Consider the following 13,088-nt stretch of genomic DNA (forward strand, 5'->3'; position numbering starts at 1 on the left):
TGAATCAATCCACAACCCAGTGTATACATATCTCAGTATTGATCACAACTCAAACTATATATATTTTGGAATCAACCTCAACCCTGTATAGCTAACTCCAACATTCACATATAGAGTGTCTATGGTTGTTCCGAAATATATATAGATGTGTCGACATGATAGGTCGAAACATTATATACGTGTCTATGGTATCTCAAGATTACATAATATACAATACAAGTTGATTAAGTTATGGTTGGAATAGATTTGTTACCAATTTTCACGTAGCTAAAATGAGTAGTTTTTACCAATTTTGTTTTGCTCGCCATTTCTTCGTTTCTAGTCCGTTTTGAGTGATTTAAGCTGCCACGGTTTCGTATTGAACTTGACTTTATGAAAATAAACAGAAAAGGTATAGGTTTATAGTTGGAAATACAAGTTACAAGTCGTTTTTGAAAGAGGTAGTCATTTCCGTCGAAAGAACGACATCTTGATGACTGTTTTGAAAAACATACTTTCACTTTGAGTTTAACCATGATTTTTGGATATGGTTTCATGTTCATAATAAAAATCATTTTCCCAGAAGTATAGCTTTTAAATCAAAGTTTTTCATAGTTTTTAATTATCCAAACCAAAACAGCCCCCGGTTGTAACTACGACGGCGTAAATCCGGTTTTATGATGTTTATCGTGTTTCCAGGTTTTAAATCATTAAGTTAGCATATCATATAGATATAGATCATGTGTATAGTTGATTTTAAAAGTGTAGTTAGAAGGATTAACTTTATTTGCGAACAAGTTTAGAATTAACTAAACTATGTTCTAGTGATTACTAGTTTACCACTTCGAATATGATAGCTTTTTATGTATGAATCGAATGATATTATGAACATCATTACTACCTTAAGTTCCTTGGATAAACCTACTGGAAAAGAGAAAAATGGATCTAGCTTCAACGGATCCTTGGATGGCTCGAAGTTCTTGAAGCAGAATCATGACACGAAAACAAGTTCAAGTAAGATCATCACTTGAAATAAGATTGTTATAGTTATAGAAATTGAACCAAAGTTTGAATATGATTATTACCTTGTATTAGAATGATAACCTACTGTAAGAAACAAAAATTTCTTGAGGTTGGATGATCACCTTACAAGATTGGAAGTGAGCTAGCAAACTTGAAAGTATTCTTGATTTTATGTAACTAGAACTTGTAGAATTTATGAAGAACACTTAGAACTTGAAGTTAGAACTTGAGAGAGATCAATTAGATGAAGAAAATTGAAGAATTAAAGTGTCTGTAGGTGTTTTTGGTCGTTGGTGCATGGATTATATATAAAGGATATGTAATTTTATTTTCATGTAAATAAGTCATGAATACTTACTCATATTTTTATAATTTTATGAGATATTTCATGCTAGTTGCCAAATGATGGTTCCCACATGTGTTAGGTGACTCACATGGGTTGCTAAGAGCTGATCATTGGAGTGTATATACCAATAGTACATACATCTAAAAGCTGTGTATTTTACGAGTACGAATACGGGTGCATACGAGTAGAATTGTTGATGAAACTGAACGAGGATGTAATTGTAAGCATTTTTGTTAAGTAGAAGTATTTTGATAAGTGTCTTGAAGTCTTTCAAAATTGTATGAATACATATTAAAACACTACATGTATATACATTTTAACTGAGTCGTTAAGTCATCGTTAGTCGTTACATGTAAGTGTTATTTTGAGACCTTTAAGTTAACGATCTTGTTAAATATTGTTAACCCAAAGTTTATAATATCAAATGAGATTTTAAATTATTATATTATCATAATATTATGATATATTAATATATCTTAATATGATATATACATTTAAATGTCGTTACAATGATAATCGTTACATATATGTCTCGTTTCGAAATCCTTAAGTTAGTAGTCTTGTTTTTACTTATGTAGTTCATTGTTAATACACTTAATGATATATTTAATTATCATATTATCATGTTATATATAATATAACAATGTATTAATATGCTTCATATATATTTAGTAAGACGTGGTTATAACGATAATCGTTATATGTATTGTTTCGAGTTTCATACGTCAATAGTCTCCTTTTTAAGTATATAACTTATTGTTACTATTTTTAATGAGATACTTGATGATCATTATATCATGTTAAACATATATATTTATTCATTTATGTATCATCATGTCATATACAACTTATAGCGTTCGTGAATCATTGGTCAAACTGGATAATCAGACGTTTACAAAATTTCCGTTTCAATTAACCAAGTCTTAACAAGTTTGATTGCTTAACATGTTGGAAATATTTAATCATGTAAATATAGTTTTCATTAAACATATAATCATAGAAAGGTTCGGAAAAGTTCGGGTCACTACATATGGCTGACGGTTTGGGAGGCATGGGGGGGGGACCATTTTGGCCTCATGTGGTGGTGGCATGGTGTGGTCCATGGTGGTGGTACAAAGTAGTGTTGGTATGTTGGTAGGTTTGAGACAAAATGCAAGCATTAGTACATGAGCATGCTAGTTACTTGTCTCATTATTTACATGGGCTAATCATTAAGTAATTGGGCTAATTAGTCCACTAATTAATCCACTAAGTTGAGTAAGTTGGGTCATGGAAGTCCATTAAGGTAAAAGTCCATTAAAGTTAACTAGTGAGCATTAGTAAACACTAAGCGTAATTTATAAACCATCAAGCCAAGTAATTGTCATTAATAAATAACAATTAAGTTTACGTAGTCATAATATTCCAATTATGACAAAAGTTTAACGTGTACCCAGTACGTAGCTCGTTTTAAACAATAAGTGACACTAACGGTCGTAAATGCATTCAAGGATCATGTTAAGTGATTAAGCACTTAATAATGTGTTTTAAAATATTAACGAAGGTAATTAATCATAAATAATGATCCCAGAAAATAATCTAACTCAGTACGCACAAATACGCAGTTTTGTGAAAGTAATAAATATAATTAAAAGTCGAAAAAGTCGGGTCGTTACAATAAGCTATTTCTGGACCTGCTCAATTTGAGCGAACATACTATTTGATTAAACAAATAGAATGTTGAGTTCACTAGGCGTTGACATTAGGCACAACCATGAACTGGGGTTATACCTCTGCATCCCACGTTGTCATGTAAGGTCACTTGTCAGTCCCTGGCTTGTATCTTTCTCTTATTCAACTTTGTTTTCGATGTCAGTTGAATAACATGCTTTTATATAGACAACACAAGAAATAATTATGTTGCTGGAAAACATAATTCGTCTAAGTGTTGGTGCTGCAGCTTCTTCTTCTCCTGCTGGTTCTTCTAAAATCTTCTGCTAGTCAGCAACATCCTTGCTGATATTGAAGAACCCTTGTTCCAACTATCTTGTGATGATAGCCAGAGCAGCACACTTATCTTTATCAGCAAACATGATGATCTATACTTAGACCATTATACATGAACACTTGCTGGTAGCAAATAATAATTAATGTTTAATAACTATGTTTTGTTATAATTAAATCCTTAATTACACGGGGACTCAACAATCTCCCTATTTGACGATGACAAAACATAAGCATGAAAAGATAACACTAATATACAACAGAAAAAAGACATAGAAATCATCAATGATTTTGTCTCTTTAGTTCACTATTTTTGTGATCTTTATATATATATATATATATATATATATATATATATATATATATATATATATATATATATATATATATATATATATATATATATATATATATTATATAAAATGATACTTTTTAAGATACTCATTAATAGTATCTATTAGTAAATAATTTTGAGAGTTTTACAAGTACAGTGGAATATTATTACAAAATGTCCATTTATCAAAAAGTTCTTAATTGAACCATTCTTCTTCTTCTTCCTTTACTTTTACATTTGGGAAGAGTTCTAGGAGGTCCTCCACTCCTCCATTCTCAGTTTAGGTATCTCTGGTGACAGTATGATTGTTTAAGTAAATCATATGCAAGCCTGATCATCCGCACTTACTTGAGGATATGGAAGACCTCATGAATGATAATTTTTACGAATCGGATATTTACTTAATTTTTATTTTGTTCGTAATATGACAGTAGAAGATTAGCGGCACACATATGCACCAATTATCAAGCTTGCATATGTTCTTTATCCTTAGATAGGTACTAATGATTAAACCTGTATATAATTTACTTAAAAAATGAAGTATTGTTAACTGTTTGACAGAGTTTTAGAACGTAATGATGGTCCTCTTTTTTATTAACATTTGATAAAATAATCTTTAAAATATTAAAATAAACGTAGATTACTTAAAATTACCTAAAATGAGAAATTGAGATAAAAAACAACATATAATCATAATCATTATCATTATCAATTTAAATTTCACTTCAATTTAAATTGAGGTAAAAAACAACATATAATGAGGTAATTCTCGCCTTGATTTAAAATTCAAATTTATCATACTATACTAATGGTAATAGTATTACCGTTACTAATCCCATTCAATAAACTTCATGAACATCAACTTGTAAACCCTCAATTTCTATCCCCCCAAGAAGAACAACATATAATCATAATCAATTACTGTAGTTTTAATTTTGTAATCGTGATCACAAAATTACACCATGTGGGCCAACAAAGACAATACCGATATCGCACCACGAGGGTTTCCGTTTTACACACCTCACCGGAGTTCATCTTCAAATCTGTCTTCTCCTCCGCCGCCCGCCACCACGAGACGCCGTTTGCCGGCGTCGGAAAAGAAATGGAAACCACCACTTTCGAACAATAATTGTCATATTAATAACCCTAATTTCTTATACAAAGTCCCAGCCGGCGATTCCCCTTACAACAGAGCAAAACGTGTGCAGGTATCAACGTTTAATTCTTTTTGTTTGAATTTTACTGTAGAAAAGGGTTGTTGACTTGAAAGTCAAAATTAATTTTGAATTTGATTTCAAAATAGTCAATCAAGAAGTCCGATTTGGTTTGGTTTTAAGTTCCTAATTCGTTGTATTTGAAGAATTTGTTATAAGAAATCAAATGTGTTTTAGTTTACAACTGATGAAATGAATGATGATGCCCCCATTATGGTTAGAATCAAAGTTAATAGGGTGTTTGACTTTTTTGGGTCAAACCAGATATTATATATAATTCACAGTTATGATGATTATATAACAAATTTGAGGCTGAAAATGATTAGTCAAAACTGGATTAACTGATTTATGTGACTGAAATGTGAGTTTTTATTTACTTGAGGCTTGCTTGGGTGATGTTTTTGTAACAGTTGGTAGACAAGAACCCAACCAAAGCAGTAGCAATGTTTTGGGCAGCTATAAATTTGGGTGATCGAGTCGATAGCGCTTTAAAAGACATGACAATAACAATGAAACAATTGGATCGATCAGATGAAGCGATTGAAGCTATCAAATCTTTTCGACATATGTGTCCACTCGAAGCACAAGAGTCTCTTGACAACATATTGCTTGAATTATACAAGGTATGTTACAATGTTACATACTTACTATACCACTTACCATTTAAGTAAAATTTATGAAACTTATGTTTAACATGTCGAATAAACAATTTGAATGTATTTGCAGAGGACTGGAAGACTAGAGGATCAGATTCGATTGCTTGAATTAAGAGTAAAACATATCGAAGATGCAGCAGATCAGAATTTGAACAAAACAAGACTTGCAAGATCACAAGGAAGGAAAATTCAAATCACAATGGGACAAGAGTATTCGCGATTATTGGGCAATTTGGCATGGGCTTACTTGCAACAAGACAAATATAAACGAGCAGAAGAGATTTATAGGTATATATATCTTTGAAAATTTAGCAACTTTTCATATAATTGTATTATCCGATAACAATTTTGGTGTTAAATTGGAATGTTGATGATGCAGAAAAGCGCTTTCATTGGAGCAAGATAAGAACAAGCAATGTAACCTAGCGATTTGTTTGATGTACACGAACAGGATGACAGAAGCAAAGTTTCTTCTAAATACAGTTAAAGACTCCAAAATAACGTATGAATGTTACGCCAAATCGTATGAGCGTGCAATTCAGTTGATGAATGAGCTGGAATCATGCAAATCTGCTACAAAGTTTTCATCTTTTCTACTTGGTAGAAACAAAGAATCTGATTATAGTGAAGAAGAGGGTATGAACAGAAACTGTGAAAGTATGCATGCAGATACCCCTTTTGGTTACAAAAGGCATTATAGTGGCATCCCTAATACACCGTTTACACAACCTCGTGATAAATCTGCTTCTGATGGTGGTTGTTTTAGGAAATTACAATTTGGCCATTTTGCTGAAAACCAACATGCTGAAGTAAGAACACGTAAGAAAAGCTGGGCTGATATGATAGAAGAGGAAGAATATGGTGATGAAAATGTTGATATCTACAATACAATGGCTTAAAAGATTGAATCTTTGAAATAATGGCTATGAAATTCAAGTGGGAAATGGTAATCGTGGTGTGATTCAGCAGCACAAGTTAAGGCTGCAGAGTTTTTTTCTTCATAATTTTGTGTTAAAGATGGGATTAACTTTGCGAATATGAAAGTTTCTATAAGCTGCATAGCCGATATGTTTGTATAGCTGCATGTTAATATGTTAGATTGTGATGTATGAAAATTGGAAAGAGTCTTGTGTCTTGGTTATTCTAAGGGTGTTTGTTTGCTTCTACTACTTGCCTGTCTTAAGCTTAAAAAGAAATTTCATTTTCTAAAAGTTTTTCAAATTAATTTATGTTGTCAGGCTGCCACATTAACATTTTTTGAATGATCATAGGGGTCTACATTAATCTTTAAACCCTTTGGTTTTAGGGATAGAGTGTGTCTTGATGATTTTGGTCACTTTTCAAATAGAAAGGTCAAACTATTACAGAAAAGTGATATTTAATGATGCTGTGCAAAGAGGTATTGTTGCTGGAAATGGGATTAATGGTCATAGTAGGGTTATTTTAGTCAACTGTGAACAAGATAGTAGCATTAGTCAAGTGATTGTTTCTGTTATTCTTGACATGGTCTGTTGTGGTATAGTTGTGATTGCTACTCTTGTTTTAGATATGGTTGTTTGTAAAGGTTCCTTAAAGTATGATGGTCAAATGGCAAGTCTTGGACAAATTTAATTCTTGCTTTTGAGTTGTACAACATCAGGTGGTATATTCTGTTATGGTCAAAATGGGTCCAGTGGTCAACAGGTTGTCGATTGAACTTATTAGTAGTATTTAGGTTGTCGACGACGGTGGGTGTTATAAGATGGGTTGGGAGCTCGACAAGTTGTGTATTTAGGTTGTCGGTCTGTTGGTGTAACTTTTCTTTCATTAAAATGTCACTTGGTATTTGTCTTCAATTGGTTCCGGTTGTTTATTTCTGGTGATTCTCTCGATTTCAAGATTTGTGATGTTGCTGGTGTGCGAAGGATTCCAAGGTTTTTGTTTCGTTAGTTTAAGTTTGATTGTTTACAATGTTGTTAAAAATTGCATTTATTGTGGCTTCATCAAGTCAAGTCAAAGTCAATTAGATCGTTGTTTGTATGATGTATGCAAATGCAAACGCACTAGTAGGGTCTTTTTAATTATAACCCATTTGATCTTTGAATCGATATCAATTTAATTATATATTCTCTGCACAGAAAAAAAAAAATATATTGGTATGCTAAAAAGACAATAACTAGACTCTCAAAAAACAACCAACACCCCCAAAAAAATCTTTTCATGTGAGGGTTAATTTTAACCCATTTAGAGTTAAAAATAGCAATCTAACCTGCAACTTGGATTTGCTATTATCATTTTTTGTTAAATAAAATCAAGAATAAAAAAGAGAGAAGGTAACTCATGAATTGGTAAATGTTATCAAAATAACAAAACCTGGGTCTGTTAGATAACTGCCTGTAGTCAAAAAACAACACACCCCTACAAAGGCCACCTAAAAAAAATTCAAATGCTAGCATTCCAAGTGACATTTTTAGTGGTCAATATATGTTAATTTGATTACAATTTATGTTATACCATGCGGTTAAGTAAAGAACCGATCTTGAAATATTTCATAGTACCTTTTTATAGCATCCGTCTAGGTTTCTCAATCATCCAACTTTCTTTATAAAATTTATCTACAATGACTTTTGTGTCATACGTTTGTTTCTTTAGTACTTTTTCTTCTCCGTGTTTTTGTAATGATTGTCTGTTGTTACTTGCAATTGAAGACCAAAGGAGTGGTGGTGATTCCTGCCAATGAAGATAAAAAGAGTGCACCTAAAAAGAAGAAGAAGAATCCCCCACTTGTTTGGAAGTGAATCATTGTAATAGTATTATTTTAATATTTAGTAATAAATAACGAAGTATTATAAAAAATATGTATTGTTTTAGATATCTTCATTGTCGTATGTGTTAATAGAAACATATCACTCAACTTCATATTGCAACTTTAAATATTTAGTTATGCATATTACACTTTCGCACTTCTGTATGCATATTTTTGTAAACAGATAAGAGATCTAATACATGTGAAATCTTGACTATAATGTGCTTGTAGTGGTGTGGGTTTGTTGATTAATGTGTAAGCTTAGTCCCAATGATTTCGTCTTAGTCCTCCGACGTCACATCAGCGCCACATCAGCACTTCCTTCTCAGGACTAAACCCAGGACTAAATACTCCCAACACTTACATTTTTTCTTCCATATTTTCAATTACTTTTTATTTTTTTTCTAAACAATTAAATAATTAAAATTAAACATAAAAGTCATTAATATAAAACTAAAATTTCATTAATAATAAAAAAAGTTACAATAATAAAAAAAAACGTTACAATAATTTAAATTAAATGCAACATAAATAAAAATAAAATACTACAAATAAAACTACTCGACGTCGTCGTCCGAATGAAATTGATTGGAATGAAGTGTAGTTTTTGGTTGTGTAAAATGAGTAAATGGAGTGTGGATTATATATAGTGTAAAAATGGGAAAAAAAAAAAAAAAAGAAAAGTGAAAAAAATAACCGTTGCTTGCATAGCCGTTAGAATTTTATTTTTAATTATTTTTTTTATTTTTCAAACGGTCATTTTGACCAAATTCCTCTGTCCCGAATATTATTTAAACGAACAAAACAGAGGGCGGTGGCCTGGGCGGAGGCGTGCCATCGGCGCCTACAAGGGCGGTGGCCTGGGCGGGAGTGAAGGTGGAACCGATGGGAGGCCTCTTATAGGGCTTACGGGTATGAATCACAATAGAAGCATTTGAGCTAAATCATATTTAATGATGACTTGTGAAATCCTCATAATAAAATCATTAATAAGCACTTACTGGCTTACTAATCAGAGGGGGATAGGGACGGTAATTAGTTTAAGTGGCTAGTGGCTAGTGGCTAGATGTTATGTCGTTATAGTAGGCTACACCATATGGTTGGCTTCTTTAAGTCAAATGTTAGCTTCTGAATATAATGTTAAGAATAAAATATTTTGGTTCAGGTATTTCCTACAACAGTTACTAAACTTCCAGATTCAGGAAGCAAACAAAATTTTAAATCAAATGCAACCCTGATAAAGTCATTGAAAAAGTCCATCTAAAGCTTTATCTCTCATTGATAAACTGGATATTTAAAGTTGCAATATCTAGTTGAGTGGTATGTTTTTATTGACACAGACAACAATAAAGATAATTAAAGCAATACACATTTATTCATAATACTCGGTTATTTATTACTCCCTATTAAAATAATAGTATTACAATGATTCACCTCCAAACAGGTGGAAGTTTCTTCTTCATCTTTTTAAGTACACTCCTATGATCTTCAATTGCAGGAATCATCACCACTCCTTTGGTCTTTAATTCCAGGTAATGACAGGCAATGATTACAACAACACAGAGAAGAAGAAGTGCAAAAGAAACATATAGTAGAAAAGTCATTGTGAACAATTTTTCAAGTGGATGATTGAGAATAACCTGGACCGAAGCCAATTTATAGTGAGATAAGAATTATTGATAATTCTATAGTTTTTAAAGCGAATGATTGGCAAATATTGGTTGAATGCTTAAGATTTACTTATTTCTCATATACTTATTCAAAACTCCTAATGTCATGGATTTTCGTTATGATCCCACATCGAATGAGGTGCACACCAAAAGATTGTTACGATGTGCACCCCATCTTTTGGTGACAATCCATGACAATCTGAATGCTTAAGATTTACTTATTTTAGTGGCTTACAATATTGTTATGATCCCACATCGGATGGGGTGCACATCAAAAGATGGTTTATAAGGTTGGGTGTTTCATCCTCTTTTAAACTAGCTTTTAGGAATGACTTCTACACTTATCATATCAATTGGTATAAGAGCTAGACCATCTTTCGATTCCAACACTTTGGAGTGGTGACCTATGGAGTGGTGGCTTGGACCCAAAGAAAGGGTGCCAACCGTGACCAACATAGCTGTGATCAACGAGGCCTCGGAGTGGTGGCCTATGGAGTTGTGACTGACAACCGTGACCAACGAGGACGTTGGTTTTGATTTGCCTTGTGGCTTAAATTGTTGATGGCTTAATAGTAACTTAAACTGTTAATACGGAGTAGTATATAGAATAAAGTCAAAAGTAAAATAGCTATGAAGTATTTATTATTTACTCATAAAGTTTAAATAGTAAATTATATTGTTAATGGCTTAATACTTATGTCACTTTTTATTTTAGTGTAGTCGGAAGTATAAGTAATTTATCTTTTGATTATTACCAATGGGTCTCACCCCATGTTGTATCATACTTACTAAAAAGTGTAGTGTTAGGAGTTACTGATGGTGGCTCACTAAACGTGTAGATGCTCACCCGATCATATCTGAAGCACTCGTTGAAAGAAAACTGTGAGATCCGCGCGCCATAAGGTAATGCGGTCTATGAGAAAACCTCCATAGATTTGAACGCATAACGTTTACGAATCTAAAACACTCAAGAATGAAGTATTTATTATTTACTCATAAAGTTTAAATAGTAACTTATATTCAAGGTTGGAGAAGCAATCTCTCTATTCGTCGAACATATAGAGGGATGACTTTCTCTACTCTTGGAGTATTTCACCCGGAGTGGAAAAATGACTTCTCCTTATTCTAGGGTAGAGGAAGGATTGTCTACGTCCCACCTCCCCCATACCCCCACAAAATGGGATTGGGTTTGTTGTTGTTGTTGTTGTTGTTGTTGTTGTTGTATTCAAGGTTGGAGAATTCGGATCTCGGGGAGATCTCGTTTGGACATTTTTAGGGAGATCTCGGCATCTCGGAATAATCTCGAAGAGATCTCGGGCGTTGACTTACGTTGATTTTATAGTTATTTAATAAAAATATACATAAAAACATAAATATATGTATATTTATATAGTTTTTACGAGATTTTACAAAAATACCTGAGAAGTGAGCGAGAAAATTTTAGAAATTACGAATTTTACAAGAAAATCTTACAAATTAGCAAGAAAATCTGAGAAATATTGGCTTTGGCTAAGTTTGACCCCGTTGACTGAGAAATCTCGGGAGATGAACATTTCGTCTCGGTTGCCTTCTAAAAACGAGATCTCGGGGGAAATCTCAGGAGATTTGCAACACTGCTTATATTGTTAATGGCTTAATAGTTATGTCACTTTTTATTTTAGTGTAGTCGGAAGTATAAGTAATTTATCTTTTGATTATTACCAATGGGTCTCACCCCATGTTATATTCTGCCACTATTAGTAATGATATATATTTGTCTTTTTTAGAAAATTTTTGAAAGGCGATAAGTTTTATTTCATATATATGAAGTATACATATACAATATAGTGACCAAGTTGCATGAAACAAACTTGCACAAATATTTACATAAAAAAAAGACATCCAATATCCTTATGTACATCACGAATGGTTACAACTACATTTATTTAAGTTTTTATTGTTAAAGTTAAAAAGAATATATATAAATATATACTTTTCATTAAACATATAATCAATAAATTACATAATGTAGAAGATTGTCGGAACAAAAACTTTTAAAATGCAATATCGAAATCAAATAAGAAGAACGTACCCGTAATTATATATCAAAAATCTATTTGCTTTCTTCAGTATCTATGAATGTGATTTTCAAGTAAATGTAATTGATATATATATATATATATATATATATATATATATATATATATATATATATATATATATATATATATATATATATATATATATATATATATATATATATATAGGGGTAGGATCAAGAGGGAAGTAACCAATCGGGGGGAAGCAAATTTTTTTTTTTTTTTTTTTCGTTTTTTGAAAAAACTTTGTTCACGAACATTATAGATGAGATGAAAATATGAACATTAAGTAGAGACACTTTGTGATAAATGTTTTTATTTTGGCGGAAAAACGCTCGAAGAAGTAATATATAAAATTATCGTGTTTTTCGAGCGTATTTTGAGGTTTTAGCTATTGGGGTTAAGATATTAGGGTTTATAGGGTTTAGATATTAGGGTTTAGAAATTTAGGGTTTAGGGTTTAGATTTAGGATTTAGATTGAGTTTTTAACACGAACGGTTTAGAGTTTAGGGTTTGGTGTTTTGGATTTATGGAATAAACCCAAAACACCAAACCCTAAACCCTAAATCGGGCTAAATTTTACTTCACAAAACATGAAGAAAAAAAAAACGTTCATATTCTTCACGAACAATATTATCTTGAATGTTATTTTTGTCGATCGTTTTCCCGCCTAAATAATAACATTCATCACGAAGTGTCTTTTCTAAATGTTCATATTTTCGTGTGATCTTGATGCCGGAAAAAAAATTTCAAAAAAAACGAAAAATAAAATAAAATTTTGCTTCCCCCGATTGGTTACTTCCCCATTGATCATGCCCCTATATATATATATATATATATATATATATATATATATATATATATATATATATACACACACTATATGTGGTGAATGTGATTATTTTATATATTTGTTACTATCAATTAATCGATTTAAGACTGTTTGTAACAGGTTTTTCACAAAGAATAAAAAATGAGCTATATATATAGTGCATCATGTGAGGGTAAGTGACATTCTC

General features: G+C 31.8%; 1 protein-coding gene across 1 annotated transcript; it reads left to right on the plus strand.

Annotated features, from left to right (window-relative positions):
• Positions 1-4,544: 4,544 nt before the first annotated feature.
• LOC139859953 (protein SULFUR DEFICIENCY-INDUCED 1-like) lies at positions 4,545-6,705 on the plus strand. The gene is made up of 4 exons (XM_071848738.1): positions 4,545-4,873; positions 5,290-5,502; positions 5,606-5,823; positions 5,915-6,705. Exons 1-4 carry the CDS (start codon positions 4,628-4,630, stop codon positions 6,432-6,434), a joined length of 1,197 nt encoding a protein of 398 aa, XP_071704839.1. The 5' UTR covers positions 4,545-4,627; the 3' UTR covers positions 6,435-6,705.
• Positions 6,706-13,088: the final 6,383 nt, after the last annotated feature.

This window comes from Rutidosis leptorrhynchoides, chromosome 1 (assembly GCF_046630445.1).
Source record: "Rutidosis leptorrhynchoides isolate AG116_Rl617_1_P2 chromosome 1, CSIRO_AGI_Rlap_v1, whole genome shotgun sequence".
Taxonomy (NCBI): domain Eukaryota; kingdom Viridiplantae; phylum Streptophyta; class Magnoliopsida; order Asterales; family Asteraceae; genus Rutidosis; species Rutidosis leptorrhynchoides.

Excerpts from the sequence above, each read along its gene's own strand:
- LOC139859953 (XM_071848738.1), top strand. The coding sequence starts at position 4,628 with ATGTGGGCCAACAAAGACAATACCGATATCGCACCACGAGGGTTTCCG. Across the intron at positions 4,874-5,289 it reads ACAGAGCAAAACGTGTGCAG|TTGGTAGACAAGAACCCAAC; the intron begins GTATCAACGTTT and ends TTTTTGTAACAG. Across the intron at positions 5,503-5,605 it reads TATTGCTTGAATTATACAAG|AGGACTGGAAGACTAGAGGA; the intron begins GTATGTTACAAT and ends ATGTATTTGCAG.